This window comes from Lonchura striata, chromosome 1 (assembly GCF_046129695.1).
Source record: "Lonchura striata isolate bLonStr1 chromosome 1, bLonStr1.mat, whole genome shotgun sequence".
Classification (NCBI taxonomy): Eukaryota; Metazoa; Chordata; class Aves; order Passeriformes; family Estrildidae; genus Lonchura; species Lonchura striata.
Window position 1 is genome coordinate 34,911,343 of NC_134603.1, and position 26,371 is coordinate 34,937,713.

The following is a 26,371-nucleotide window of genomic DNA, read 5'->3' on the forward strand; positions in this document are numbered from 1 at the left end:
TCCCTCTGCCTTACACACACCCATTTAAAACTATTTAATGAATTGTTAGTATTTGTTAATGTGGGTTATGCTGTGTAAGCCACCTAAAGCATGGCATTTTTTTCATAGGTTCTGAGTATTTCTGGATTAAATATTTTCATTTCTTGTACCATAAATAAAACATTGAAGACCTGGATTAATTACTCCCAATGGAATATATGCCATGAGGTTTCATAGGGAGAATCCCACAGTCAAGCAACTCAAGTCTAGCTAAAGCAAAGCCCTAAGAAAGTTTCAATTCCCTAGTCTAACACTTATGTACACACACAACCCTTCAGAATGGAGCCCTTCTGATACATATTTTAAAAGTAATTTTTAAAGTAATTTTTAAAGTAATTTCTACTGAGAAAATGCTGTAAGAAGCATATTGACACACTGTGATATGACATATTTAACATAACTGTGGAATACGCTATGGTTCTACAGTACATTATCAATATGGCATTTGAAACAAGGGGGGGAAGTATTTAACTGGAAATCCTCAAAATATTTGTTTGTATTTGGAACCATTATGCTAAGATTTCCCCAAGAAGCAAAAGCTGTGAGCTACAACTTATTTTTATTCTCAGATGGCTGTGTCCTGCCTTTGATTTGCTCCCAGGCTACAGGTGCAATCTGTGGGACCTGACCAGATACAATGTGTGTGTGGCTTCCTGCCGGAGCTGTTTTACTCAAAAAATATTTCTTATTTTTAAGTTAGTGAAATTTAGTTAGTTTCTGTCAGAAGCACCAATAACTGCTGCACCATACCAGCAGGCAAGCACACTTGAGAAATCCTTATACAGAAATAGGAATGGGAGAAAATTAACAAATTGGAAAGAAATACCCTGAATGTTTGTCGTGAATTGTAGCCATGAAACCAGAAACTAATTTGACATAAAGGGAGCAGAGTGTACCTGGAAAAACATCATTCTGTCTGTGGTAGAACTTCTTCTTACCTAAATCACACTGGAAATCTGTGACTCTGGCATTTTTCAGATTTGAGATATACTGTGGAAGGTAAGGCAGGAAAAGTAATTCTCAGTCATTTGTCTGGGAAAGAAGAAGAAGAAACAGCTGCAGCCATTTGTTACAGCATTAGATTTAAATAGTTGGTTGGTACAAGAGAATAATCACTGGATGTCTTTGTGCTTATGACAGAGGAGGTGTCATCTGATGGGAGAAAGTCTTGATGGAGCAAAGAACAGCTATTTCTACATTTCAATCTCTTTGGGTTTTTAAAATATGTTTAAAGCATCCCTTTTTTGGTAGCAAGGCTAGCAGCCAGAGTGGTGTCTCCAAACACTGCTCAAATTCTTACTGTGCAATCTCCCTAATCACACTCTGCAGTAAGGTGGATTCAGTGTTGTCTAAAGATGGTAATGGGGGTTCCACCACCACTTCTCTTCCAACACCTTCCGCTGGGCTTCCTGCATTGAGGCAGAATTCTGTGTACAGTGGGAAACCCCAAAAAATACTGTGTCATTAATCCAATCAGAGCAGAGAAGAGCACAGCACTCACAATCTGCTAATTTAGGGTGGCTGGGAAGTCTCAGGGTGTAGTTGAGCATCCCATGGCCTAGTGAGAACTCATCCCCCTTGAGTAGGCATTTTAAGGCGGGCAGCAGACCTAGAAACCTCCTTGGTGTGTGGGAGAGCTGATCCCCAGACTTGGTAGCTGGTCTCAGTCAGTGCGTGTTTGGCACTTACAAGATGATAGAGGAGCTCCAGTGGAACTGGTGCTGGAAGGCAAATCTCCCTGCTCCCCAGGGAGTATGGGATCAGTTCCTCCACATCACACCACAGAGTGTTTTCAGTACAAGCTTAAGGATGTGTTCAAGAACTGCTTGTTTGAGCCCCAGAGGCTGATTGAGCAGAGGGATGTCTGTTGAGTGCTTTTTTAAAGAGGTTTTCTCCTCCTGCAGAAAGGATTCAGCAATGCTCACTTGGGCTGGAGGCAGCCCTGGAAACTTTTGGGGCAAAAAGAAAACATGGCTTAGCAGGGCTGCTTGGAGGCTACTCCACTGTTCTCCAGAGAACCAGTGTCTTCATTCTCTTGCACCCTGGAGGCCAAAGGATGATCTGTGGTGTGATGAAGTCCATCATCACGCCCGTGTACATACTGACAAGAGTAGTTTTTGCCAGAGTGGCTCCCCATGGCTGAAGGGAAACCCCCACCGAGGCTGTCAGCAGCAGGCAAAGGTAAACGTCGAGGCACAGTTTCAGTACTTAGATTTACAGATTAATTTAATTACTTAACTTAGAATTTAGTGCTTAAATTCAGAACGGAGAGCATTCCTTGCCATCCAGCCCTCTCGGGCCGGCGGAGGCGGTTCCTCACGGCTGTGGATGTCAGCCCGAGGGCAGAAAGCGTGGCGGGGCCTCGGCGGGGCAGTGGGGCCGGGCGGGGCAGGGTCCCACCCGCGGGCAGCCCCCGCCCGTTCTCCCCAGAGCGGAGCTGGTGGAATTCTCGGGCCGGAGAATTTGGCTGGGATGCACTGGAGGCTGCGGCGGGCTCTCTGCGGGTGCTGCCGAACCGGGCCGGGGCTGAAGGCAGGTGCCCGGCTCCCTCTGCACCGCTCCCGGCCAGCACCTCACCGGGCTCGTCCCTTCCCGGAACTTCCAGATATCGCTAAATTTTAAGACCTTAAATTTCTTGGCTGCAAACCCGGTAACGAATCGCTCAGACTTTGTTTTTCCACTGCTCCCGAGGCTTGATTTATTGTGTCTCTCTTATCGCACAATCGGGCTTCGTTCAAAATGTTATTCTGGGCTAATTCCTTACCCCGGTATTTATTTTGACTGTCCGTTCTCATTAGTGTTACTGATTTTTAATCGCTCCCCGTTCCCGGTTAAATCCCCTCTCTGCCCGCCCGGGCTCGCCTCATCCCGTTCGTGTTTCCATCCCGTGTGGGCCGGTCCCCGGAGCGGTGCCCGGGCAGCCACGACCCGCTTCCCCCGCGGCTGCGGGACGGAGCCTCGCCCTGGGGAACCCGCTCCGCCCGGGAACATCCGCGAGCCGGAGATGCGGCGGCGGAGCGAAGAGAAAGGGCTCGCTTTTAACAGGGCATCGCCTGCGCTCCCAGTCCAGCGATTGAATTTCTCTCCTCCAGCAAAACCGTTACTTTATCCTAAGAAAAACAGCGCGAGCGGCGGCGCGGGGCGGCGGGACCCGCACGGACCCGGGGCCGGGCGCGGGGGAGGGCGGGGGTCGAGGGGAGCGTGAGGCGATGCCGCCCCGACAGCTCCGTGATTGATGACCCATCCGCCCGGGAAGGGGCGGTCGCTGTCGCCCGGGCTGGAGGGGGGAGCCCGCCGGCCAGGTGCGACACAGCCCCGCCGCACCCACCGGCTTATAAACACCGGGACGGGACGGGACGGGACGGGACGGGACGGGACGGGACGGGACGCGACGGGACGGGACGGAGGAACCTGCGCAGCGGCGGAGCGGTAAGTTCATCCCCGGCCGGGCACCGCGGGGTCCTGCCAGGTCCCGGGCAGCCGGGATGCGGGACCGGGACGCAGCAGCCGCCTCGGGCCGGCGGGGCCGTGAGCGCCGGTGCTGCCTCCGCACACCGACATGCAAGTCCCTATTTCTCCGCTCCGGAGAAAGGGTTTTCGTTACCTGTTAGCGGAGTTACACGGAGGGCAAGGCCTTTTTAAACCGATGCAAAATTATTCAGATTCACTGTATTTTGCCCCTAAGGAGCAACGGACTTGCTCCAAGGAGCAAGTTTATCTAAGGTTTCCACCTGTTTGTTTTCAGATTGTGTGCTCTGCTCTAGCGTTTTCCATCTTTTCCTTGTCTGTGCGGGCAGGTCGCCTTCATCGCCATTTCATTCACACAGACTATAAGACTAAAATAAATATTGTGCTGGGTATTTTTTGTAAAAGATGTCAAACCAATCATGTCTTTGTAGTGTCATGTAAAAACACAAATGCATCTGCATGTAGAAATACTGCACTAGAAGTACTTTAGAAACAACATAAATACTTTAATTTTCTTTCACAGCCCTGTCCTCCACTACGCCAGCATACCAGGTGGCAAGTGGGTGCTTGCAAAAATTACTGTGATTATCTTAAAAACCAAACCTCTTTCTTGTAAAATTTCAAAAGGGAAAATGACTGTTGCCCAGAGACTTTTTATTTACTTTAGTTTTTAGCAGCATTTTTTGAACCATGAGGTTTTGGCAATGCCTGAGTTTGAAGCACCTGGAATGGATGTCCTGATTACTCTGGGGAGGAGTGATGCTACCTAGTCCCAGTGCACAACCGAAGTTGACCCTGGCTGTGGATCCAGGAACCACCATGATTTGGCTACTCATATGTACATACCTACAGCAGATCCTTTGTGTAGCAGATTTTCCTAGGCCAATTGCTGTTTGTGTTTGATGGGAAGTCTGACAGCAGAGAAATGTAATTCATAGTGAAATCTCTCATTTCCGCAGCTGAAATTTTGTACTTTTTTTTTCCACAGGCCCAGGATTTTATCTCATATAATGTGAAGCTCCTTAACCAGAAACTCCTATTTCCAAGGGCACCCAAGGAGATGATGTTTTTAGGTACGTGCATTACTATGTACTGTATGTCACTTGAAGTTATTCCAGTTCTAAATGTGGTTACACATCAGCACAGCAAAATCAAAATGTGTGTAAAACATGCCTAGTCCTGTATTTCAGTAGAGGAGCAGGTATTTTTACTAACCCAGTCCGTCCATATCTTTGGGTAATCTAGACTTCTCCAGTAATTGGGGAAGACTTCCCGTGGGTAGGAGGAAGTGGGATTTTGATGGGATGGCAGTGAGAAATCCTGCTGTTAAACATAAATTGTTAGATTCTTATGCCAGTGAAGATAATTGTAATTATCTTAAATTAATGTCTTGACGTCCATCTCCACAATGATGATTTTTTTAAAAAAACTAAAATGCATTCAGGTCTGACTATGCCTTAACACAATGAACAAACACCAACAAAAAAAGCATATAATGATTTTTTAAAGTTAGAGGCAATAGTCAACGTAAGGACTGTTTTTCAGCCCTCACTCAAGATGAGCTCATGAAGTCTTAATGTAAGATTTATTTTATACTGATCATAAACACAACAATAAAGAGAGTAGTGAGATTTTTTTGTTTTGTATAGAGTTATGATGTGCATAGAATATTTCACAAATAATTTCAGTCTAAACTGTACTACTACTGAAGAGACCATTACATGATAATACTCTGTGAGCCACATTAATAGCAAATTAATCACAATCGCTAACACAAAATAATAATGATAAAAATTTTTCTAAATACCATCAAATTATAGCATTGCAAAAAGGTTTTATTTAGAAACCTTTCCTTGTCTTTGATAGAAATCTTTGACCTCCATGTGTGCTTGAAATGCTCTGCAAAATCAAGGGCTAATTCTTGTAAATGTAGATATTAAGTCATTTATGTGCATCAATGTTATTTAAACTTTTAATTACACAATATTTGGATGAAATTAAAAGGTTTAATGACTTGTTCCTGCCCTTGTCTAGCCAGGCTGTCAAAGGAACAGACACTTCTAACACTTGAAAGCCAGGATCTGGGACACCCACGAGGGCTACTTGGCTGAGGACAACAGGATCAGGTATTATTCCAGCAAAGAAGTGCTGCACTTTGGGGAATATTGATGGAATTGCATTTTTCTGTGGAACTGAATGAATTAAAGGACTGTGAGTTGTATTACGGGCAGAGCTGACTGACTTTACAAAAAGCTGAGAAAAGACCTTGAGGTTACTGTTTTCTGCTTTTCTCTAAATAATTTTTTTTTATGCTTTCAAAAGGTTATTTTGCCCCCCAATGGCCAAAATACATCTTAACAAATTCTTTTGAAGTTTGAAAATGTTGATAAAAGGATAAGAAAATGTAGAGAAAGGATAAGCATGCAATTTCTTTAGTAATGTTAGGGATGGGAGGGCAGGAGAAGTTAGTTCCTGATCCTTTAAAATTATGGGCCAAGCTTTGCCCTTCAAAAACTGAATCAGTGCTCTGTGGCTTCACTTACTGATGCATTTGAAAATTATATTTTTATTTCCATAGTCCATGGAGCACTGATCACATATAAGACTGTTCCTAAAATGACTGCAGTGAAAATATAAAATATACTAACAGTTCCATATCCCAAATCATAGAGAGAATATGTTTAAAAGATTGCCTTTAGCCTAATTTGTAGTTGATGGAAATCACTGTGGCAGTCCCTCTGGGTGGTGCCTTTTGGGTTTTCTCGGAAATAATCTCTGGGCTATGAGTCACTCACAAAATTCGCTCTGTGTAATACTGCAAAAAAAAAAAAAAATTGAATACTGATAGTTGCAAAGATTTTAACTTCTGTTCTGTACCCCTGGGTGATGCTGAATTCGTAAGTAGCGAGTTGAAAAGCGGCCCAAGAGCGGCATTCCGGCGTTTCCCCGCACAGGCAGTGCCGGAGTTTCTGACCAACCTTGTTTTCAGACAGGGCTGCCGGCTCCAGCCCGCCGCAGCATCTCCCGTTGCTCGCGGGGCCCGTCACCGATGGACTGTGGGCGCTTGGCGGCGAGCAGCGAGCCGCCCCGCGGCGCGGGCGCGGAGCGCGGCTCGCGGCCGCCGTCCCGCGCCGGCGGCGCTCCCTGCGCGCCCGCGGCGGCCGAGCCGCGCCCCGCCGCCGCTCCGGGCCGCCCCGCCGCCAACAACGCCGCCCGGGAGCGCAGCCGCGTCCAGACCCTGCGCCACGCCTTCCTGGAGCTGCAGAAGACCCTGCCCTCGGTGCCGCCCGACACCAAGCTCTCCAAGCTGGACGTGCTCCTCCTGGCCACCACCTACATCGCGCACCTCACCCGCAGCCTTCAGGATGAGGAAGAGTCACCGGGAGAGGGTTTGGGCGCGCTCCGCGGGGACGGATACCTCCACCCTGTCAAGGTAGGGGAGATGAGCAGCAGCCGCCCCTTCTGTCGGTGAGTGAGCACACCGGCCTTAGACACGTAGCTAAACTAAAGATTTCATGTTCCTGTACCTTGCCTAGAGGCATTACGTGGAAATTCCGGCTGAACTAACCGCTGTGCCTAGGTCTTAGGGGTCTGATGGAAATATCTTGGAGCTTTGTTCCTCCAGCTGCAGGGACTTTGCACCAAAATACCAAATCTCCTGTAGATCCAAACCTGGTTTTTGGAAGTGAAGGTCAGCACCACAGGAGTCCTTGCATCTTCTTGGTCCCTGTGTGGAAACGTTGGTGATCCTCATGGATGCACTGGATCCTGCTGTGAGCGGTGTATGTGGTGAGGTGCCACTGTCCCACAGCGATGATCAGCCACGCTGGGCCTGCTTTGGTTCTGCTGCCCAGGCATCCCCGTGCCGACAGTGCTGTTAATTACCAGCCATGTGTTAATTACTGCCATGAAAGTGCGCTTCTAAAACGTTTCTCTGGTTGGTTTATACACTTCCCTTTGTCAAAAAAAAAAACCCCATCACAGTGAGGCAGAAGGGATGAGAAAGGGGAACTGCTCTTGGAGAGGACCGGACTGGAAACTGTTTCCAAATGCAGTGCTCACTACTGACTGATGGGGCTCAGGCACCGCGGGGTGTTTTCTTTGGCTCTGCTCACCCGGAGTGAGTTACAGCACTGGGGTGTTTTCTTTTCTTCTTTTTTTTTTTTTTTTTTTTTTTAAATTTATTTTAAGAGCCTGAATTCAGAATGATTTAATTAAGATTAATTTGTGAATTAATCTCTAATTTCTAAAAAGTGCCTAATTCACAGAGAGTTCCTTGTTCACAATGTTGCTTGCTGTATTTTACAGCATGATGTGAACATAGGCTTCTGAGGCCATTTAAATGATTAGTAGACTCACAAAGAAAGCAAAACCTCTATATCAATTAGAAGATGGCTATAATTTAAGTGAAAAAACGCTGTGATGTATTTCAAAATAAGTTCAAAATAGCTTCTGTTAGTTCCCTCAGTCAGAATGAAAGGACACAGGTCTCTTATGGTATTTTTTATCAGCTGCCAACTACTACTGGCAGAAAAATACTCTTGAATAGTTATTACAGCAGTTAAATTATGCAGATGCCCATTTCCCAGGCTACTGGGAGACAGTAATACTAGATTCACTTAAGCAGTTATTTTTTTATGAATATATTTGGTGAATGTGTCACAATCAAATCTTAGTATGTGCTTCAAAAACCCCAAAATGCAGGGTATGAGACAACCTTTAAAGTCTTTAACTAAACTGATGGATTAAGTTTAGTAAGTACATGGAAATAGTGAGGAAAGTTAAATATTCAAGTACAGTTGTGTGTACACTGGATGAAAAATAGGGTTAATGGCTTTAAACTTGGATGGTTTATTGGTGACAAACTCTTAACATCACACTTGAAATGAAAATACTGAATGAGATCGTTCAGTCTTTCTAAGTGAGAATATGCTGCTGCTTTAGGTCTTTGAACAGAAGAGCTGAGATTTATCTGCAGTATTATTAAGTGCCCCTTACCCACAGGAAAGGTGCCAGTCTGTTCCCAAAAGAGTTTAAAAGACCTGCATTCTTTTGGAACAACATGCTGGCTGAATGTCAGGTATTTTTGCATCCAGTGTATGTGACAAGTTGTCTCTTCAAGCATCCACCTCTTTAATAGTGACCTTGGCACAGCAAATGGAGCTGGATTCTCCCTCCCAAGTTCTGGGTGCCTGGCTGCAGCCACCTGCACCACAGGGCTGCTCACAGTCAAAACCTGCTGGGGTCAGAAACTCAAGCTGTCAGAATAAATCTTTAACACCAAAAGTAACCGATGATTCCAAAAATCAGTGAGTGTAAAGATGACCTGTGTCATCTGAAATAGCTGGAGCTCACAAGAACAAGATGCTGAGAGTGCTGAAGACTGCCAAGGTGCAATTACATTAAATTCCCTTAGACTCACAGGTTTCTGCAATAGCCCCCGAGGTGTTGTGGGGCCCAGCCAGCAGGGACAGGTGTGCACATGGGGCAATCCCTGCAGGTGCAGGTGTATCCCTGTAGCATTCCTGGTGCCTTGAGAAGGAATTCTTTGTTTTATTCTACTAACAGAACATCTACAACACAAACTGAGCTAGGCAGCCTGATGCTGTCTGCTGGGGCACAGCAGGGTTGAGAGCTCTGCCTCATGATTAATTACCAAAGCAAATATCCAGGCTGAGTTCCAAGCAAGCTCCAAACATTTTCCAGCAAATGACAAAACAGGAACTTGTTTGGTGATAACAACAGTTTCCTATTTTCTTGTACAGTGATTCTATCAACTCTTTGCTGAGAACTGCAGTTGGAACTGCAAAGATCCCGGGTGTCTCAGTGCTGTGCTTGTTTCCTCTCTTGCAGAAGTGGCCCATGCGTTCCAGGCTGTACATTGGAGCCACGGGGCAGTTTCTGACCCACTCGGCACAAGGAGACAGCGCAAACCATGGGGAAACGTCAACATCGTCACAGATCTAACCTCCCTTCTTGCTTTTAAAAAAATGGTTATTTATTACATCTTAGATAAATATATATTTAAGTTAAAAACAGTATCTACAGACAAACTGTAATTCCTGAAATGCTGTTTGTAGAGGAGAAGGAATTGATTCTTAAATGTAATTCATACCTCATTAAGTTAACGTGATACGTCATTGGTTTCTACCACTGCTGCGATCTGAATGAGGGAGAGAGGGAGGTGGTGACTGCAGCCAGAACCAATCCAAGCAGCAGCCAGCAAAGAGCTGCCAGCAGGGTTAAGTATCCTTGTCCTCTCTGGGACAAGCCCTGTAAGAAAAGTGAGGAGAAGTTACGTGCTAATGGCCAAGTACACGGTGAAACAGGCTTGGGTGAAAAGAGAAGGGCAAGGCTAAAAATAGCAATTGTAATCCCACATAGACTTTCTCCACTGCTAAAAGCCGATGGCAGAAATCCCCTCACTGCAGCTGTCAGGTCAGGGCTCCAGCCATCGATAGTCCTACACGTTTGTAGTTATTGCTGGGAATAGGGATGCATGCTCATGGAGTAAAAATGTGCTGCGAGACCTGTCCCTCCTGCACAGAGTGCTGTAATTTGGTCACTGCTTGTACCCACGCACAGGACTGCCCTGCATGTTACAGGCTTGCTCCCCCGGCACAACCATGTGTCTGCTCACCACACCACGGATCATTTCATTTAAGGATGTTGGAGCAGGTGAACCCAAAGTGTTGGCTTCTTCACTTAAACATCTGTATTTAGGCAAGAAAAGTTGAAACTAAATGCACAAATGTCATCCTTTCTATCTGTCTGTAAAACACTGTTGATCTCATATGGTTTGTTATTGCTGAGGTAAATGTTCTATTAAATATTATTCAGTGAATATTATATACTTTGAGTTGCAAAATCTGTTATCAGATTCTCATTGTACACAATAATATTGTGCATTTATAGATGCTGTTTTCTTTCTGAAAGCTTCATGGTTTAAATTTAAAAATTGTATTTAGAAAAAACAAAAATATTAGCCAGAACAACTTTCATAAAAACAGTACAGCAAAATCTGGAGCTCTCAACTGCCCCTGCAGCATTCTGAGCTTTCAACAAGATAATATACCTGGAATTCAGTATTCAAGGACAGGGAAAAAAAAAAAGATTCCTCAGTGTTTTTAAAAGGCTTATTCCTTTAAATGACATTGAAAGATTCTGACTGCTTAACCAAGAAGCAGAGGGTTAGCTGGACATCAGGAAGAATTTATTCAAAGAAAGCACTGTAAAGCATTGGAATGGGCTGCCCTGGGAGGTGGTGGAGCTGCAGGTGCTGGAGTCACCATTCCTGGAGCTGTTCAAGGAAAGACAAGGATGTGCCACTTAGTACGGTGATCAAATTGACAAGGTGGTGATCAGTCAAAGGTGATCAGTAGTCTTTTCCAACCTAGTTGATTTTGTAAGAATGAAAAATGCTTTAGCAATAAGGGTTAAAAACATGGAAAGTTATGAATGGAAGGCACAGAGAAGACATCTCAGACTCAAGCAAGCTGCAAGATCTGTATCAGTTTCTCATTGTACATCATAATAAGCTGAATTTATAGACATTGTCTCCTTTCTGAAGACTTTAAATTTTAAAATTACATTTAGGAAAGAAGGAAAACAAAGATACTACAAAGAACGACTTTTGTTTAAAAAATATAGTAAAAATCTGGAGCTCTCCACAACCCCTGCAGTATTTACAACTAAATATTTACAATGCTCTGCAGGCAGCCAGAGAATCAGAGCAGGAAGCACTGTAGTTACTTACTGTAGCCCCGTCCCTAAGACTTTTCCAGCATTTGATGGAATTATTACAGGCCCGTAAGAACATGCAAAATTACAACAGCAGTTTTTCAGTTAAGAAGAGTGCCCCACATTTATGAGTGGGGATTTTTTCCCTCTTGAGACAGATTATTCTGCATCAAAAGTATGCCTTTCGTTCCAGAAGACACCAGCTTAGGCAACACTCTCCCTTCGAGCAGGGCAAGAGCTTTTATCTTCTAGAAATTTACACAGCAAGATAACAACAGATCCTCTGAACCTGCTGGCTTCAAACCTGATGTTTGGTTCCAGAGCTGTTCCTTCCTAAACTGAAGGAACAGTTCATACCTTTGTATGCTGAAACACAAGAGTTTGGCGTTTAACACTAGGAATATGCACGTGCCTAGGGATACAGCTGAAAAATGTTTATAACGCTGCCATCAAAAGCTGGCATTCTTCATAGAGGTCTCGGCAAACTTCGGTCGCTGCCCTCGCAGTTTTCCCTCGGAAGGATGGGAGGTGAACTGCCCGCGGCCACAGCAGAGGCGGCTCGGGGCCCTCCGGGCTGCCCGCAGCTGGAACTCGCGGCCGCGGATCCCGCTGCATTCCCTTACATCCCACCGCCACCATTCCCTCACATCCCAATCCCGCGCCGCCTTCCCCGGTCCCCGTGCGCGCGCAGCCGGAAGGCGCCGCGCCCGCCCCGCCCCGGCGCGCCGCGTGTTCAGCGGGATCCCGGCGGGAGATCGCCCTTTCCGAGGGGGACGGAACCGAGCGGCCGAGCCTGCCCGCCTCCGGCCGGCGTGCGTGCCTCGGTGGGTGGGATGGACGTGGCGGGACCCGGCCCGTGCCTGCGGGGGCTCCCTGTGGCGGAGGATCCCGGTGCTGCTCCGTGCCTTGGGAGCCGTCCCGCCGTGCCCTGGCCTCGGGCGTGGGAGCGGCAGCAGCGGCCGCCCAGCCTGATGAGCACAGATTGAAAGAGGGGAATTTGGGTATTGGAGGCGGCTCTTGGCGGTGAGGGTGGCGAGGCCGCTGGAACAGGAAGGTTGTGAGAGCCCGAGGCCATGGTGGCGAGTGGAGCCGGGCTGGTAAGGCCTTGGGCAGCCTGGGTCTGGTGGGCGGTGTCCCTGGCCGTGGCAGGAAAGGGGGTGGGACTGGATGTTCGCTAGGGTCCGTTCCGGCCCTTTAACCCGCGGTTCCGTGATCCCGCCGTGGGGATCGCAGCGATCCGTGTGATCCGCCAGCCGCCCGCCGTGTTCCTTGGAGCAGGTCCTGCCTGGCGGTGCTCGTCCGAACAGTCCAGTGATTTGTGCCCTTTGCAGAGGAATTGGAAATGCTCCTGGGTGGTTAATGTGAGAAATCCCGACGTGGCAGGTCAAAGCAATGCTGTGACCTCAGGAATTGCAGGGATGGTTTCAGATGCTTTTCTAAGCAGCCAAAGCTGTCACTTGAAAGGAGTGATTGTCACGGTGCCGTAGCCGTGCCTGTGTTTCCCCTGGGCGCTGGGGTGGCGCAGTTCAGGCTGACACTCCAGCCACACAGGCTGCCCAGGAGAGCCGTGCCGTGGGAGACCGAGATGGAGCTAATTACTGTGTGCCACGCGGTGGTTCCTTCCAGCTGTCTCCTGGCTCATCAGGTTTTGAAAGGAATGACAGATTGGACATTCAGAGACACTTGGTTTTGCTGACAGATCGTTTTCATCAGCAAATACCTGTCATAATTCAAAAGATAAATTATCTTTTTTTTCCTTTTGGGAATTGGGCAAGGGTTGTGAGGTGACCCAGACTATGTCCTTTATAGGCACAGATCCTAACTGGTGGGGTCTGGCAGGGACAGGGCCCCAGGAGTATCAGCAGCCTCTGGGATAATTCTCTATTGCATTACAGACTGTGGTGTGAATGATGACCTCAGTTCAACTGGTGGTAAAACATCACTGAGTTCCCCAGAGTGCCACAAGTGAACTGGGGTTAAAGGCTGTACCCTGCCTCTCCCCAGCCTGGCTGGTCATTAGGAGCACTGTACTTGTCCTGCAATTAGTCATCTCTCACACGGGAGGTCATGCCTCTGCTTAACCTTGATCGTGGCTGATGGTCTATGCCAGGTAATTGCAAAGAGAGCATGAGGTTTGTGTTTCTTGGACTGGCTTGCTGTTCCCAAAGAAGTGTTAATGCTTTCTGCTACTGGCTCAGCAGTGGAGCTCTCTGAATCAAATATCTTCTTTTCATTGTTTTAGGCAGAAAGTGAAGCTCAAGATGAGTTTGCTCCTGGCTTTGGGAATCCTCAGTCTGGACTCTGCCATGCCTTGCAAGCAGAAAGATGCCACGTGAATTCTGGAGCTGCAGAAGTACGTATTTCTTGCTGTACTTAAAAGATGTTGAGGGAAGCATCATGAAATCCAGATCAAGAGTTCTGAAGCGTTTAATGGCTTGCAAAGTCCCTTACAGATGGAAGAAGGAGAAATTTGATTGTATGTGGGGTTAAGAGATTGTCCATAATACACATGTCCATACATGTGTATTATGGCAGCTATAAAATCTCCTAAGACTTGCTCCTCAGAACAAAGCAGGTGCAATCCAAGAATCCCAAAGGAGTGAAAAGGGAGAGACTTACCAGAGAACCTAGTTTTTAACTGGGGAAAAATTACTTCTGATTCAAATTCATGGATGTTAGCTGATACGGAGAGAATTAAGTGAACAACAGTATGTTCAGATCACAGTCCATGCTGGCACTTAACTGCATCAGTCTTGGAATATATTCCAAAGGGAATGGTGACTGTGGTAGTGAAGTTTACCTCTAGAAAGATACTTGGCACCTGGGATTTGAATGTAAGAGAGCTTTTTGGGCATTTTTGTGCCCAAACTGCTGTTTTTCTCTTGTTCTTGGTTGTACTCATTCTGTTCTGTGCTTAACAGTTAAAATGGAGGCTCTGCTTCAGCTTATGGAAGTACAGCTCTTGAGACAAACTTAACCAATTGCCTTGTATTTAGTACCTGGAAAAAGCAGTCTTAAATAGGCAGGAAACTGCTGGCATCGTGATGATAACTCTTTGCCGTTTACCCAACTGAATGTTGTGATGAACAGTGTTGTATATCTGATGTGCCAGCTAATCAGTAGGTTTTTCCAGTTTGCTTTGCTCCTGTAATTTCTGATTTTAGATCTTTTTTTCCAAGGTTCTGTGACATCAGATGACCACCTCCACTGTCTTCCAGTGTGTGTGCACACTTGTGTGTGTGCACAAAGGGCCAAGAGGAGAGTCTACTCACTTCTAGAAGTGTGGGTTTTTAAGGAGGTCAGTTGCTTTTTTTACTGTCACAGTGCTCAGGTTCCTGCAGGCTGTACTGCCATCCAGGGAAAGCCTGTACTGGCCATGTTGGCTACCAGCCTTTCCTTGTAGTACTGCTACAAGTCTTCCAATTTTCAAGAGCTCATGGGAGAAACTGGAAAGATGCAAGGATAAAATGTTGTGCTCTTTCTGCAGAAAACCCCTTAATATCACTTCTCAAAAAAAAGTGATTTAGAAAGGAATTCTATTTCAGTCTACACTTAAAGAGTAATTTTTCTGGCATAATGATGAGACCTTTGCCGTTTACCCATCTGAAATGTGTCTTGATGTGTATCTTGAGATCTGAAATGCCAGTGAGGGTAATATGTTTATATAACTAATAAAGGGTACAGGAAACTAACTCATTATTGTTACTGTTCTTAGCTTGAAAACAGAAGCCTGGAATGTGGAGCTCTAATGCACTTGGAAATGCTTCTGTTACCGTTCCTGCTCGTCAGAAATACTGCTTGGTTCCATAGTATGGCAGGGGAGTGGCTGTTCACCGAAAATGAATAATCCTGGAATGAAGTTCTGGATAGTGTGTCACTCTAGAAAGAGAAGTGGCCTTCTGGGCAGTCTTAGAACTTATATGAATTTTTGAGTGTATGAAATAAATGGATCAAAAGTGAATAAAACAAAGATTAAAACGTGGGAGAATTTGTGTTGTCTAAATGAGTGTTTACAGTGTTAGCAGTAGGTATGAATAAAATCTTGAATTTCTGTTTTCAGTAACTTATTTTTTTGTTCAGACTATGGGAGCAGTATCACTCTGATCCTGCTGGATGACGTCCTGGGTAGGAGTAACACAAGCCATAATTATTCAGCTTGTGCAGATTTGACAGGAAGTCTGGACAATTTTACTGCAGCTTTTTTATTTAAGGTGTATCTCTTGGATGCAAGGCTTGCTGAGGATTGTGCCTAGTGCTGTATCCTTACTATGAAGATGAAACAGGAAAGCCCATAGCTAGGGAAGCTTAGGGTGCTCCAAACACCTCATCTCCTACCAAATATTCTTCATTTGTTTTTACAGTGAGGTAGAGCTGAATTCATTGAGCTACCTGCCTACCAGGTAATTTACCTAATTAGCACTCTACTATCCCCTGCAGTCTATATAAAATGTGGAAACACTCGCTTTTGCAGGTTGGGGTGCTTTGGTGGGTTTCTTTTGTGGTTTGTTTTGCATGCTTGTTTTGTTTAGGTTTTGGTTTCAGGAGCATCTGGCATCCTTGTCTAATCTCATGTCGCTGTACATGTTGCTTGTGTAAAAAAGACACAGGACATGAAGCAGTATGATAATACTTTTATACATTTCAAAATCCATACACCGTGAGTAAGTGAAGACTGTTGACTTGAACAATGAAGAGTTAATGTTCTTACAACTCTTTAACCCTTTGGATGGGTGATAAATATGGAAAGAAGCAGTAAGCAAAACTGCAAAATTCAGGTAGCTGAAATGAAACATATTCTGAACTGGTGGTGTAATTTTTACTTGTAGTCTTATTAAAAATCTTGAATCCTAAATTACTCCTTGCCGAGCTGTGAATGGAGAGTGGTAGCCAGGAAGAGAAGTTCTTGGGGCTATATTCTGAAGCCATGGCTTTCCACGATGAAGACCTCCCTGGTGCCTTCAAATAACTCACAAAACCTGTAATTCAAGTCCTGTCAGCTGTGCTTTATTCCTTGGTAAAACATCAACGAACTGTCTTCTAAGTTTTTAGTAATTTTGTATTTATAACTGTAGGCTCTCAAAAAGCCAAAGCCCCAGGCTTTACTTAGAGTGGAATTTTTACTCTTCATTAGTGTTAATGTGAATTCCTGGGCTATAGGCAGTAATAAATTTCAGCAGTTGATGGTGACACTGCATGAGGTAAATATCTCTCTCTTGCAGGCAGTTTTCATCACTGAGGTCAAATGGAAACACAGGATTTGGTGCTACACATAGTACAGATGTGCCTAGGCAAAGAAGAAATTAAGCTGTAAGACTTAGTATTTGCCAGTACTTTGAGGGGAAAAAATAACTGTGATGCAAATTGCTTAGTAATGCAATCCTAGATGATAATTCTTACCTCGCTTCCAAATCTGTGTGTGAACAAATACGACTGATGCTTAATAAACAAAAAAAGTGCAATGTTTCTGGTTTTCCCAGGGAGAGAAATCTGTCCTTAGTTTAACCTGAGCCAGTGTTAGAAAAGCAATGCCTTAAATAAACCAGTATGGAGGACGGACTTGTTGCTGGCCTATGGCCTTGTTACATACAGCACTGAGACAAACTGACAGACTTCTTCAGTGCCAGTCTTTAACAGTGGATGTTCTGGATTTTGATTTAATATTACCTGCTACTGCAATCAATGGATGTAGAATTTTTTCAGACTGACAAAATGCGACAGTGATGCACCCAAGCCTAAGGAACTGTTGTGCATTATTTACCATGTTTTAGGGTCAGCGATGACTCGAGTAACAAGACTGCAATCACTGCATCTTCCTCAAGTACTCTCTGTCTTAAACTGAGCTTGGCATGAGCTTTGGCCAGTGAAATCCTAAGAGATCAATATAAGTATGTCAGAAATAAAAAGTAACTGCAGGTGTGAATGCAATGTGCTGTATCAATCACTTGTGTAAATGAAAAGTTAACACTGCGGTGGTTTTTTCCGTACTTCAGCTGTGCAGTTCCACTTAGCACTGACAAAATATATATTGTGTATGAACATTTTTTGTGCCAAAAAGTGGAACTTGGCATGTTATCCATTGACTTTTTTTTTTTTTTTGCTCCCACAATAAAGCTGTACATATTTAAATCCCTTTTTTTTTTTTTTTTTTTTTTCTAGATAGCTTTAATAATGATACATGTTTTGTAAATAGCTGGGGTTTTTAGTTTTCTTTTGCCTGGCAAAGTTGTTTAGCAGTGTCAATGTATTAAAAAAATGGCATTCATAAATAGTAAGTAAGATTATTTATGCTTGAACTTTTCAAAATGTGAGTCTTATGTAGCTTTTTATTGAACAAGTTCTTGAGCAGATGAGCATAATTTCTCTTTGAAAATGGAAAGTAGGACATACAGAATTTTTAGTGCAGAGGCTGATAATGATGATCCATGAATGGAATCTCTTCTCACCCTGCGACTTGCAAGATAATAGCCCTGAATGAGACTTTCTGCTTCTGAACTCAATTCAGCATGAAGATTCCTAGCAAACAAAATAAACTAGAGAGAGGGCATACATTTTAAATATTGAACAGGAAAATAAGGAATTGACCTTTTCTCACATGTTTTAATATACCAGTGGCATAATAATACAGGCTAGACAATATATTCTACCAATAGCTTTACTAGTAAAGACAGTTGTCGCCATTTGGCTATAGTGAATAAGAAAAATATGAAGGATAATAACAAGGATACATCTTGGATAGTAAACAAAATTATACAATGGTTTGGGTTGGAAGGGACCTTAAAGGCTATCCCGTTCCATCTTTACTCCAATGGGACACTTTCCACCAGACTGGGTTGCTTAGAGCCCTGTCCAGCCTAACCTTGAACACTTCCAAGGGGGAGTCGTCTGTTAGTTATGCTACAGATACTGACAATTCAACTAGAATGGAATATTAACTTCTACTACTGGTTGTAAACTTTTTAGTCAAAAATAGATATTGGAGATCTGTTCTCATATGAATATTAACTTAGTATGTTTTCCAGAAACACGATCAAACTGTATTTATTATACTGACCCTTTTCAAGATCTGAAGCTGCTTTTGTCAGTGATCCTAATAGTGCTAGTGGAAATATGGTGGGGGGGAGGGCAGACAGTGAGTATTAAAAGTAAGCAGATAGCAGAGAGAACTTTCTGATGCCAAAACCCAGTATGATATTCACAAATATAATGCATTTCTAATTGATTGTGTATAATTTGTTACCTCCTCGTAATCCTGTGTTCTGAACTGCTGTGAGACTTTGTACAGTGTGGCTTCAGGATTAATGGCTTTTTTCAAGGTATGATGTACAACAGGGGAAGAGAGGCGACAGGAAGGAAACTCATTGTAGATCAAGAGCCCAAAACCATCTACAAGATTAACTGGAATCAAACTCACATCCTAAAGAAAAGACCCATAGAAAGAAAACATCTACTTTATTTTGGGGTTTTGACTTATAGAAGCATCACGGTGTTTTATATCTGAAATATCCTATATCCACTTACACTGCAAGATTATCTAATGAATTACCTGTACTACTTGGTAAAGTGTTGTTTGAATGACACCTACTTTTTTGGGAAAGCTATCTCATTTTAGCAGATACTTGATTTAAAGCTATTTAAGTTGCGACTTTCTGGGAACTACTAACAAGTTTTATTGTTTTCATTATTTTATTGGTGGAAATAAACACCAGTGACAGCTATAGCACAGTTCCTGTCATAACAAGGCATGTGCTTTACCATCTGTCCAATTAGAAAGTTCTCCTTTTGTATATGTTTCTTTGAGGAAGAGTCCACATCTACAAAGGACCAAAAGTTGGTCTGAACTGAAACCGTAACTTGTTGGTCAGCCTCTTCTCCATACTTCTTCCCAGGAATAAATACTGTTGTTGTTCTGCTCTCTAGCACTAGGATAAGACAAAATTAATCAGTTACGTGATGGATTTAGTTTAGCTATAAATTCTAGTCCCACACACATTCTGAAATCAGTCATGATTATGAGTTTGCTGAATTGTTATGATTAATGAATGTCTGTAGTGTAGCAGATTTAAATGTACAGGACCTTGGCTTTTTTGTCTTTGTGTTTTACACAGACGCATTAAAAACAGCATACAGATTTTTACAGCATTTGAGGGCTATAAGCTGGGGAACAAACCTAGCCTTGATATTGCAAATTTTATTAGTTCTGTACCCTCAATTGTTAGGAGGTGGGAGATTACCAGACTGTAGAAGTTCAAGTTTATCCTTTTTATATGAACTTAAGTCTCCTATATAACAGATTCCACCCTTGGCTAGCACAGCACTGCAGGCTTGAATACTGGCACTTCCAGTTCCATGTTTATCTTTGGACACAGAAGGAAAAATGTCACTGGAAGGTGGGTGTCGTATGCCACGAGGCAGAAGACATAAACTGTAATTCAGCAGCCTGGAGGATTAAATAATGCTGTCAGTCACAAATTTTTAAATTATTACCTTCTAAAAAAACTTAGTAAGTATTAAGACTAACTTAGAAACAACAACAATAAAAAAAACTTAGAGTGAAACTAGCATCAAAACTAATTGTTCAAATGCAAAAGGTTCTAGCCTGCTTTCCAACAGCTGTCATCAAGACACTGTTTCTTATACATTCTCATAATTTTGCCCCACATAGTTAACTCCTCTTTCTATTCTACAGAAACTTTTCCAGTGATTTAAAAGTTTAGAGGATTAGTAATTCTGGCCATTTGGGAAAAATGAAAAGGCTGCAACTTGCAAGCTCTGCTTTCCTGAGTTACACACTCCAATTCTTTTGGAAAAAGAAGGTATAAAAATACTTTTCATCCCCTGTACTATGTTCTTTGGCACAGAGAGATTGCAGATTGTCTGTCTGGTTCCACAATCAAAGGCTCTTAATGATTTTAAGATGTCAGAGCATGGTTTACCCCACTATTATGACCTGGAAGAAAATTACTAAGTAAAATTATTAAATAGGGTATTGCAGCAGTGGAAATATTTAGGAAATGCTTACTTCAACAGGCTGCTGACAGTGAATACTGTGCACATGCAAGATAGCATAAATTACAATATCAAATCATGATTTACAGTGTGCAACTGTTTTAATATTAACCAGATGTTTTGATTCTTAAAACACAACTGCTGTTTGTCTTAAGAAATCCTAATCTTAACCTATGAAAAAAAGAAATCTTGCCGTTCACATTTTTAAAAATTTGAACTAATTTCTACAACTAAATTTTAAAAAGGTCAGAGTTTTGGGATTTTTTTCACAACAAAAAATATTAGTGAATTGGTTGAATAACTTCCAGATGAAGAGAAAATTCATGCCCCTTACAGAGATCTTAAGTTATGGAAGGAGAAGTAACTTTGCTTGAATTAATGTAAATCTGAGCATATTGTACTTTCCTGCAGTGTATGTAAAATTATGTTAACAGTTTGTTGTTGCATGAATAGGTAAATACATAAAGTGCATAGTGAAAAATATTTAAAGGCAACAACAACAACCAGATTTATGATCTATGTGCAAAGATGCATGTGAATTCTGATACCTTATTGAATGGTTTTTATGAAAAAGAGATAAAAATGTAAGGAACTATTTATACACTGCTTAATTATACAAAAGGCTGATAGCTGGGAATCAGTGATGAAAGGGCTTGCACTGACACAAGGTTTGAAAAGTTGAGCCTTTTTTTTTTTTGTTACCAGCTCTGGAACAGCCTTCAGTTTTGATTTTAGAAGAATGAGCTTTTATCTGAGCTCTGCAAAACAGTGCTAGTGTTAAATTCTTACCGTAATCTTATGAGAGTTTTTGTAGGTTTTATGATTAATGAAGTTCTGATCTAGAGTTATCATGTGAAAGAAACAAAAATGTCCAAGAGATAAAAATTGAGTATTTAACTAAGCTGAAGCCTTATGTATTCTTTTAAAACAAAGTCTCTAGCTTTTCATGTAAGACCAATCCTATTATCTTTAAAAAGACTAGATTTTAAATTCTAATTTATGTAAAAAAAAGGAATCTCTTTACCTGTCAATTACTAGTGTGTCACTTGTCATAATCAAGAGATCCAGATAATCTGCATTTTCTTTTTCACATGTCTGTACTAGACTCAGCAATATTGCAAGTTTAAGAGTATTGTAAGTGCCTGGTGGAACAACTTGAGATGCAAAGATGTTTGCCAGGACAGCAGTGAACCTCCAGCATGAACTTGAAGTCAGTGAGAGCAGATACTTAAAATTGTCACTGACAAAAGAAGGACCTAACGGAAACAAAGTACAGGTGAACAAACACATTAAAGAAACTTACGTAGGTAAGTTAGAACAAATAACCATTGGAGTCTTCATACACAAACTTACCAAGAACAAATATATCTCTGTATTAAGAACAAATTCAGAATGTAAGCATCTGACACTGTTAATTTTACTTCTAGAAAGGTAGCAGACATGATCTGCTAAAATTTCATGGAATAAGAAAGGAAAACCAAACTGAAATCTCAGGCTCATTTTATATTATTACAGAGTACTTTCCAATAGATAGGAGAAGATGGAAAGAGAAGTTGAAGAACTACCAAATAATTAGGGAGTTTGTCAATGCATGGAAAGCAGGCAAAAGCAGATATTCTCAAATAACAGCAAGTACACATTTCAGACTGTAAGAGGAAAGTCCCTGAGTGGTTTTGTAATCTGGACCTCTAGATAATAAAAAACTACCATTTCTCAAGATTTTTTTTCTAGGAGGTTTTCTAGGGTTTAAGTCAATTTTTAACGGAACTTTCTTACCATTTGGTTTATAGAGCTGTACACTATTGACTTCTATACACGCAGTCACTTGTAAGCCATTTTGTACACAAGCTGGAATTCCTATAATCCTGTAGTGGTTTCCTATTGACATTTTATTGGCCAGTTCATCTGCAAATAACAAAAAACTAAGTACATGGGGGCAAAGCTACAGATACGTTAGGGCATAAAAACAGTTTTAAAGACATGGTCAGAAAACTTCTACACATTCTGAATGTTTGATTTTATGATTTAACACTGGCAGAAAACAGCTGGAAGCCAGATTGATAATGGGTTAGAATAAAATGAAACATACAATTTTAATTATTTACTTCAAAAGATAAGGAAGGCACACCAGGTTAGGGAAAATAGATTTCATGATAAAGAAAATGGACAATGCATTTAGTCTTGCAATGAAAAGAAAAAGGATAGTTTTTTGCAAATATATTTCCTACTCTGAAGTTTGTGGCATCACCATTATCAGTCACTGTCCTATAAAATATCAGAGAAAAAACCCAACACAATAAAGAGGAGATACAAACTACAGAGATTTCAAAAATAGCTTTGTGAATTTTTATATTTTTGTGCACATTAGAAAACCAAATCCCATTTATTTTTTGAAGATGCGAATGTGATCCAACCAAATCTCAATCTCAGCCTGAGAAACACTGTATCTCAGGCTGATCACTAGAGCCAGCTGAAATTTACTGCATGCAACTCTCAGTATCTTGACCATAGATTGTTCTACAAATTTTTATCATTTTAGTACTACTAGTTCTTTATATTTAGTTTTCAATAAATGAACCATATAATTCCCTTGACTTTTGGAATGGATGAGGATTTTTTTGTTTCTTGTCTCTGTGTTTGTTTAGGGTATTTTTAAGAACTAATGGAAGTACATTGCTGAGCTGTGATTTTAGTTAGATATTAACATTAGAAACCATTTAATATTTGCAGTGGATGGCAGTGGTAGTAGAACCCAAAAATCCTGATGGAATGTGAAAAATAGCTAGATTGAGGAAGGATGTTAAATAAACATGAAGTTAATACAGAACACCATGACCAAAGGAAGTAGAAAGGGGGAAAAACCAAGCAACAGTTAGAATAAGACACTGCCGAGCTGGCCAGGGATTTTAATTAAATGGACGTGTAAAAGTGACACAAAAAATTTGCTGTGTACACTGCAATCACCTGTGCACAATGCTTTGTCACCTAGCTACTTTTTATAAAATTAATGGGGAAGTATAAAAAGAACTGCAATATAAATAATGACTTTCACCATTTTAACACAAAAAAAAAGGGGGGGATTATTAATAGATCAATTCTAAAACATTTTTGACAGAACTCCAAAGTTCAGCTTACCTCTCAAGAACAATGTAAATGCCTGAATCCTAAAATGTGATTTATCAATGGAATATCCTTTCAAAGCATTCAGAATTTTAGCATCAATCATTTCAACTATTTGTTTATCTTTCAAAACAAAGGCAAAGAAAAAGGTTAATTTTCTTGAAAACATCTTTTATTAAAAGATTGGTTTTAAGTGGGCTTTTTCCACTTAAATATTTTGTTTACTTATTGTGTAATAGAAGTAGGGAACTACCATATCTAAAGGTAAGATTACATAGATCCTACCACCAAGTACTCTAAATTTCATGTCTTCCTGAAGTGGTGAAGAACACAAGCTACACACAAAATCAGTCCTCACTGTAGCAGACTCTGTAGCTCCAGGACAATGCACTCTGATGCACCTAAACCCTAAAAAAAGCAATATTTTACCAACCATTTAAAAGGAGGGCATAGCTCTAGTTTTAATTTTCCCATGGAGAACAGAAGCAATTAAATACTGGACAGTGAAATTCTAAAGTTATTATGTGTTTCTTCAGATGAGCCTCCCTTACATATGCCACTAAAATAATCCATCTAATTTATTATGTTTGGCCACGAGATGGCAGAGTTTCCCACTGCACATTCCCTAAATGAACGGCTTGGCCGGGCTTTGAGGAGTGAGCCACCGCGGCTTCTGCCTGACGTGGGAATGACATGGGATAGGGATAGTCACTATTAGAGGTACGTGTCCTCGTAAAGATGTCTGTATGGCTTAATCTGCAGTCTCCAAACTTCGGGATTTTGCATCTCTTTTATAACTGTTCAGTCTCTTACAGAAGAAGGAAGAAAACAGCCTTAAAAGTACTTAGGGCATCTCTCTGCAAGGGTACAAAGAGTTCAGTAATACTATTCAAAGTAGCAGTTCCACAGAAGTCAACTACTCATCAAATAATCACTTGTTCTATGCTAGAAGCTTTTGCCATCTGCATGTTCTGTGGCATTTCTTTATAGACAGAAGAAGTTTCCAAGGAAACAGGTATGTTACTAGTTTAGCTTAGAGATATTGTCATTTAAGATATTTAAGTTATTTAGAATATTAAATATATTCAAATTATGCAGTTGAGTTATGTTTTCTCCTATAAACTATTTCTTCTATTAACTTCTTCGGCATTAAGACAAGGGATTGCTGGCATAGCTGTTCTTCCAAAACATTTAATAATGCTGAGCAAGTCCACACCTTTCAATTAACAAAAATCCTGCTATGTCCATTACAAAAATCTATGCATAATGAAACTATATAGGAAAATATCTTTGTTAGACTAGGCTTTTAATGTCTTATTACCAAATTTATTTAAAAGCTTTTGAAATAGTACTGATTAATTTTATATTTTTACTACCTTCAGAGAATGGGCAGGTTTCCTCAGTACAAAGAAATCTTGCTCCTTGTGTGTATTTTGTTACAGTTCCCATTGCAATCACTATCCCTTCAGACATATAAAATCTTTGAGACGTGTAATTAAAGGGATACGCAGAAAGACTCAGAACATAACTTGGTAAAGGTGGCAAATGTGTTGGTTTCAGCAATATACTGATCTAACAAGAGACACAATAGCATTAATATAAAAACATATTTTTTTATTTAAAACTGCTTAACTTTTCATGGACAAACAATGTGATACATAACTGTTAAAAAGTTTCAGAAACACATTAAGAGTAACTGGGTTTCCTATTAATTAATCTCACAATTGCAATGTGGTAGGGTGAGACTTCCAGCTATTTTTAATTATAAATAATACTGCAACCAAAGGGAAAATGAAAACTAAATACAACAATATTTGTTAATATTTCACTATACTTAGAAGATTCAAGATCTAAATGGAGAAAACCAGTGCAGACTCACCTGGGCTTCTGTCTGCAATTGTTCAATTAATGATAATGTCTTAATAGCTACAAAGCATACCTGTAATGGAAAAATAACTTCATTTAAGAAAGTAAAGTCTTATTAAAATTTAGATGATGCACTTTCTACTCATCTATTATACACTTACTGACTGAAAAATCTGTGCAGCTTGTAGGGGATTATGAAGAATATAGTTTCCAAGAGTTGCATCTAGTTCAGCAATGTCAGAAGGATTAATTGAAATAATGAAACGATAAACAGCGTAACTTTGTTTTGAGTCTGTAGGAGCAAAAAGTATTTTAAAATAATGGATTTGTTAACATTATGTATCAATTTAACAGACTATGTATTGAGTAATACCATTATATTTTTTGCAATCATGCACAAATTTCTGAAGGCCACCACTTCTGTCAAGGTAGACAAGGACAACTTCCCTCATTTTCTGTATTTCAGGACCCATCTTCCAAGATCTTTGCACATTCTATCCAACTGTGGGAATAAACCATGAAGAAATGATGGTAGCACTGTTACATGCTATAACAGGAATAATAAAGGTACATACTAACAAAGCCATACAAAATTAAAGGCACAAAACACAATTTTTAATAGGGATTTCCTGGCCCCCTCCCTCCCCCCTCAATGTCTTTGGGATTACTCCTGCACAGTAACTACTCCATCCCTTCAGGAAGAAGGGCTTAAAGGAATGTACACACATAGATCCACTGTATCTCCCTGGATCCTGCGTTACCCGGGCTGGACATGCAGGACACCACAGATGATCAGAAGGGATGAGCTATGGCCCTGCTCACTGTGCGCTGAGCAGCCAGCGCCCAATCTGCGGAAAACACAGCTAGACCAGGGTGTTCACCCCTGTCCCCACAGGCAGCTAATCCCACTCCAGGTGTGAGTCGGCACGAACACCCAGCATCTCCGCCTGGCTTCAGCTTCTTGCCACCGGCCCCCCTGCCTCACCAGCCGCTGCTCCCCCGGCCCGGCTGCCCTCAGCCCCGGGACGCCGCTCCCTGTGCCCGGGGTGGGGTGAAGGCCGCCCTGCACGGCCCGGCAGCCAGAGGGGCTCCGCAGCGAGAGGGGCCCGGCAGCGAGAGGGGCCCGGCAGCG

The 26,371-nt window shown here is 42.0% G+C and overlaps 2 protein-coding genes and 1 long non-coding RNA gene across 4 annotated transcripts; 2 read left to right on the top strand and 1 right to left on the bottom strand.

Moving 5' to 3' along the window:
• Positions 1 to 6,556: 6,556 nt before the first annotated feature.
• TCF24 (transcription factor 24) lies at positions 6,557 to 9,899 on the top strand. Its single transcript, XM_021555731.3, has 2 exons — positions 6,557 to 6,940; positions 9,361 to 9,899. Exons 1-2 carry the CDS (start codon positions 6,557 to 6,559, stop codon positions 9,472 to 9,474), a joined length of 498 nt encoding a protein of 165 aa, XP_021411406.1. The 3' UTR covers positions 9,475 to 9,899.
• Positions 9,900 to 12,158: 2,259 nt separating this feature from the next.
• On the top strand, positions 12,159 to 15,229 carry LOC110484780 (uncharacterized). 2 transcript variants are annotated; one of them, XR_002467811.3, is made up of 4 exons: positions 12,159 to 12,344; positions 13,490 to 13,600; positions 14,427 to 14,545; positions 14,963 to 15,229. It is a non-coding gene; the product is annotated as an uncharacterized LOC110484780 (long non-coding RNA). The 2 variants fall into 2 exon arrangements; XR_013340000.1 differs by lacking the exon at positions 12,159 to 12,344 and adding an exon at positions 13,270 to 13,357.
• Positions 15,230 to 16,364: 1,135 nt separating this feature from the next.
• On the bottom strand, positions 16,365 to 26,265 carry MCMDC2 (minichromosome maintenance domain containing 2). Its single transcript, XM_021555720.3, has 14 exons — positions 25,613 to 26,265; positions 25,401 to 25,531; positions 25,253 to 25,312; positions 24,750 to 24,945; positions 23,659 to 23,781; positions 23,389 to 23,496; positions 22,030 to 22,158; positions 21,278 to 21,509; positions 19,479 to 19,684; positions 19,000 to 19,166; positions 18,485 to 18,661; positions 17,635 to 17,777; positions 17,006 to 17,115; positions 16,365 to 16,531 (listed from the first exon to the last, which is right to left on the bottom strand). Exons 1-14 carry the CDS (start codon positions 25,710 to 25,712, stop codon positions 16,365 to 16,367), a joined length of 2,049 nt encoding a protein of 682 aa, XP_021411395.1. The 5' UTR covers positions 25,713 to 26,265.
• Between the last annotated feature and the right edge of the window lie 106 nt (positions 26,266 to 26,371).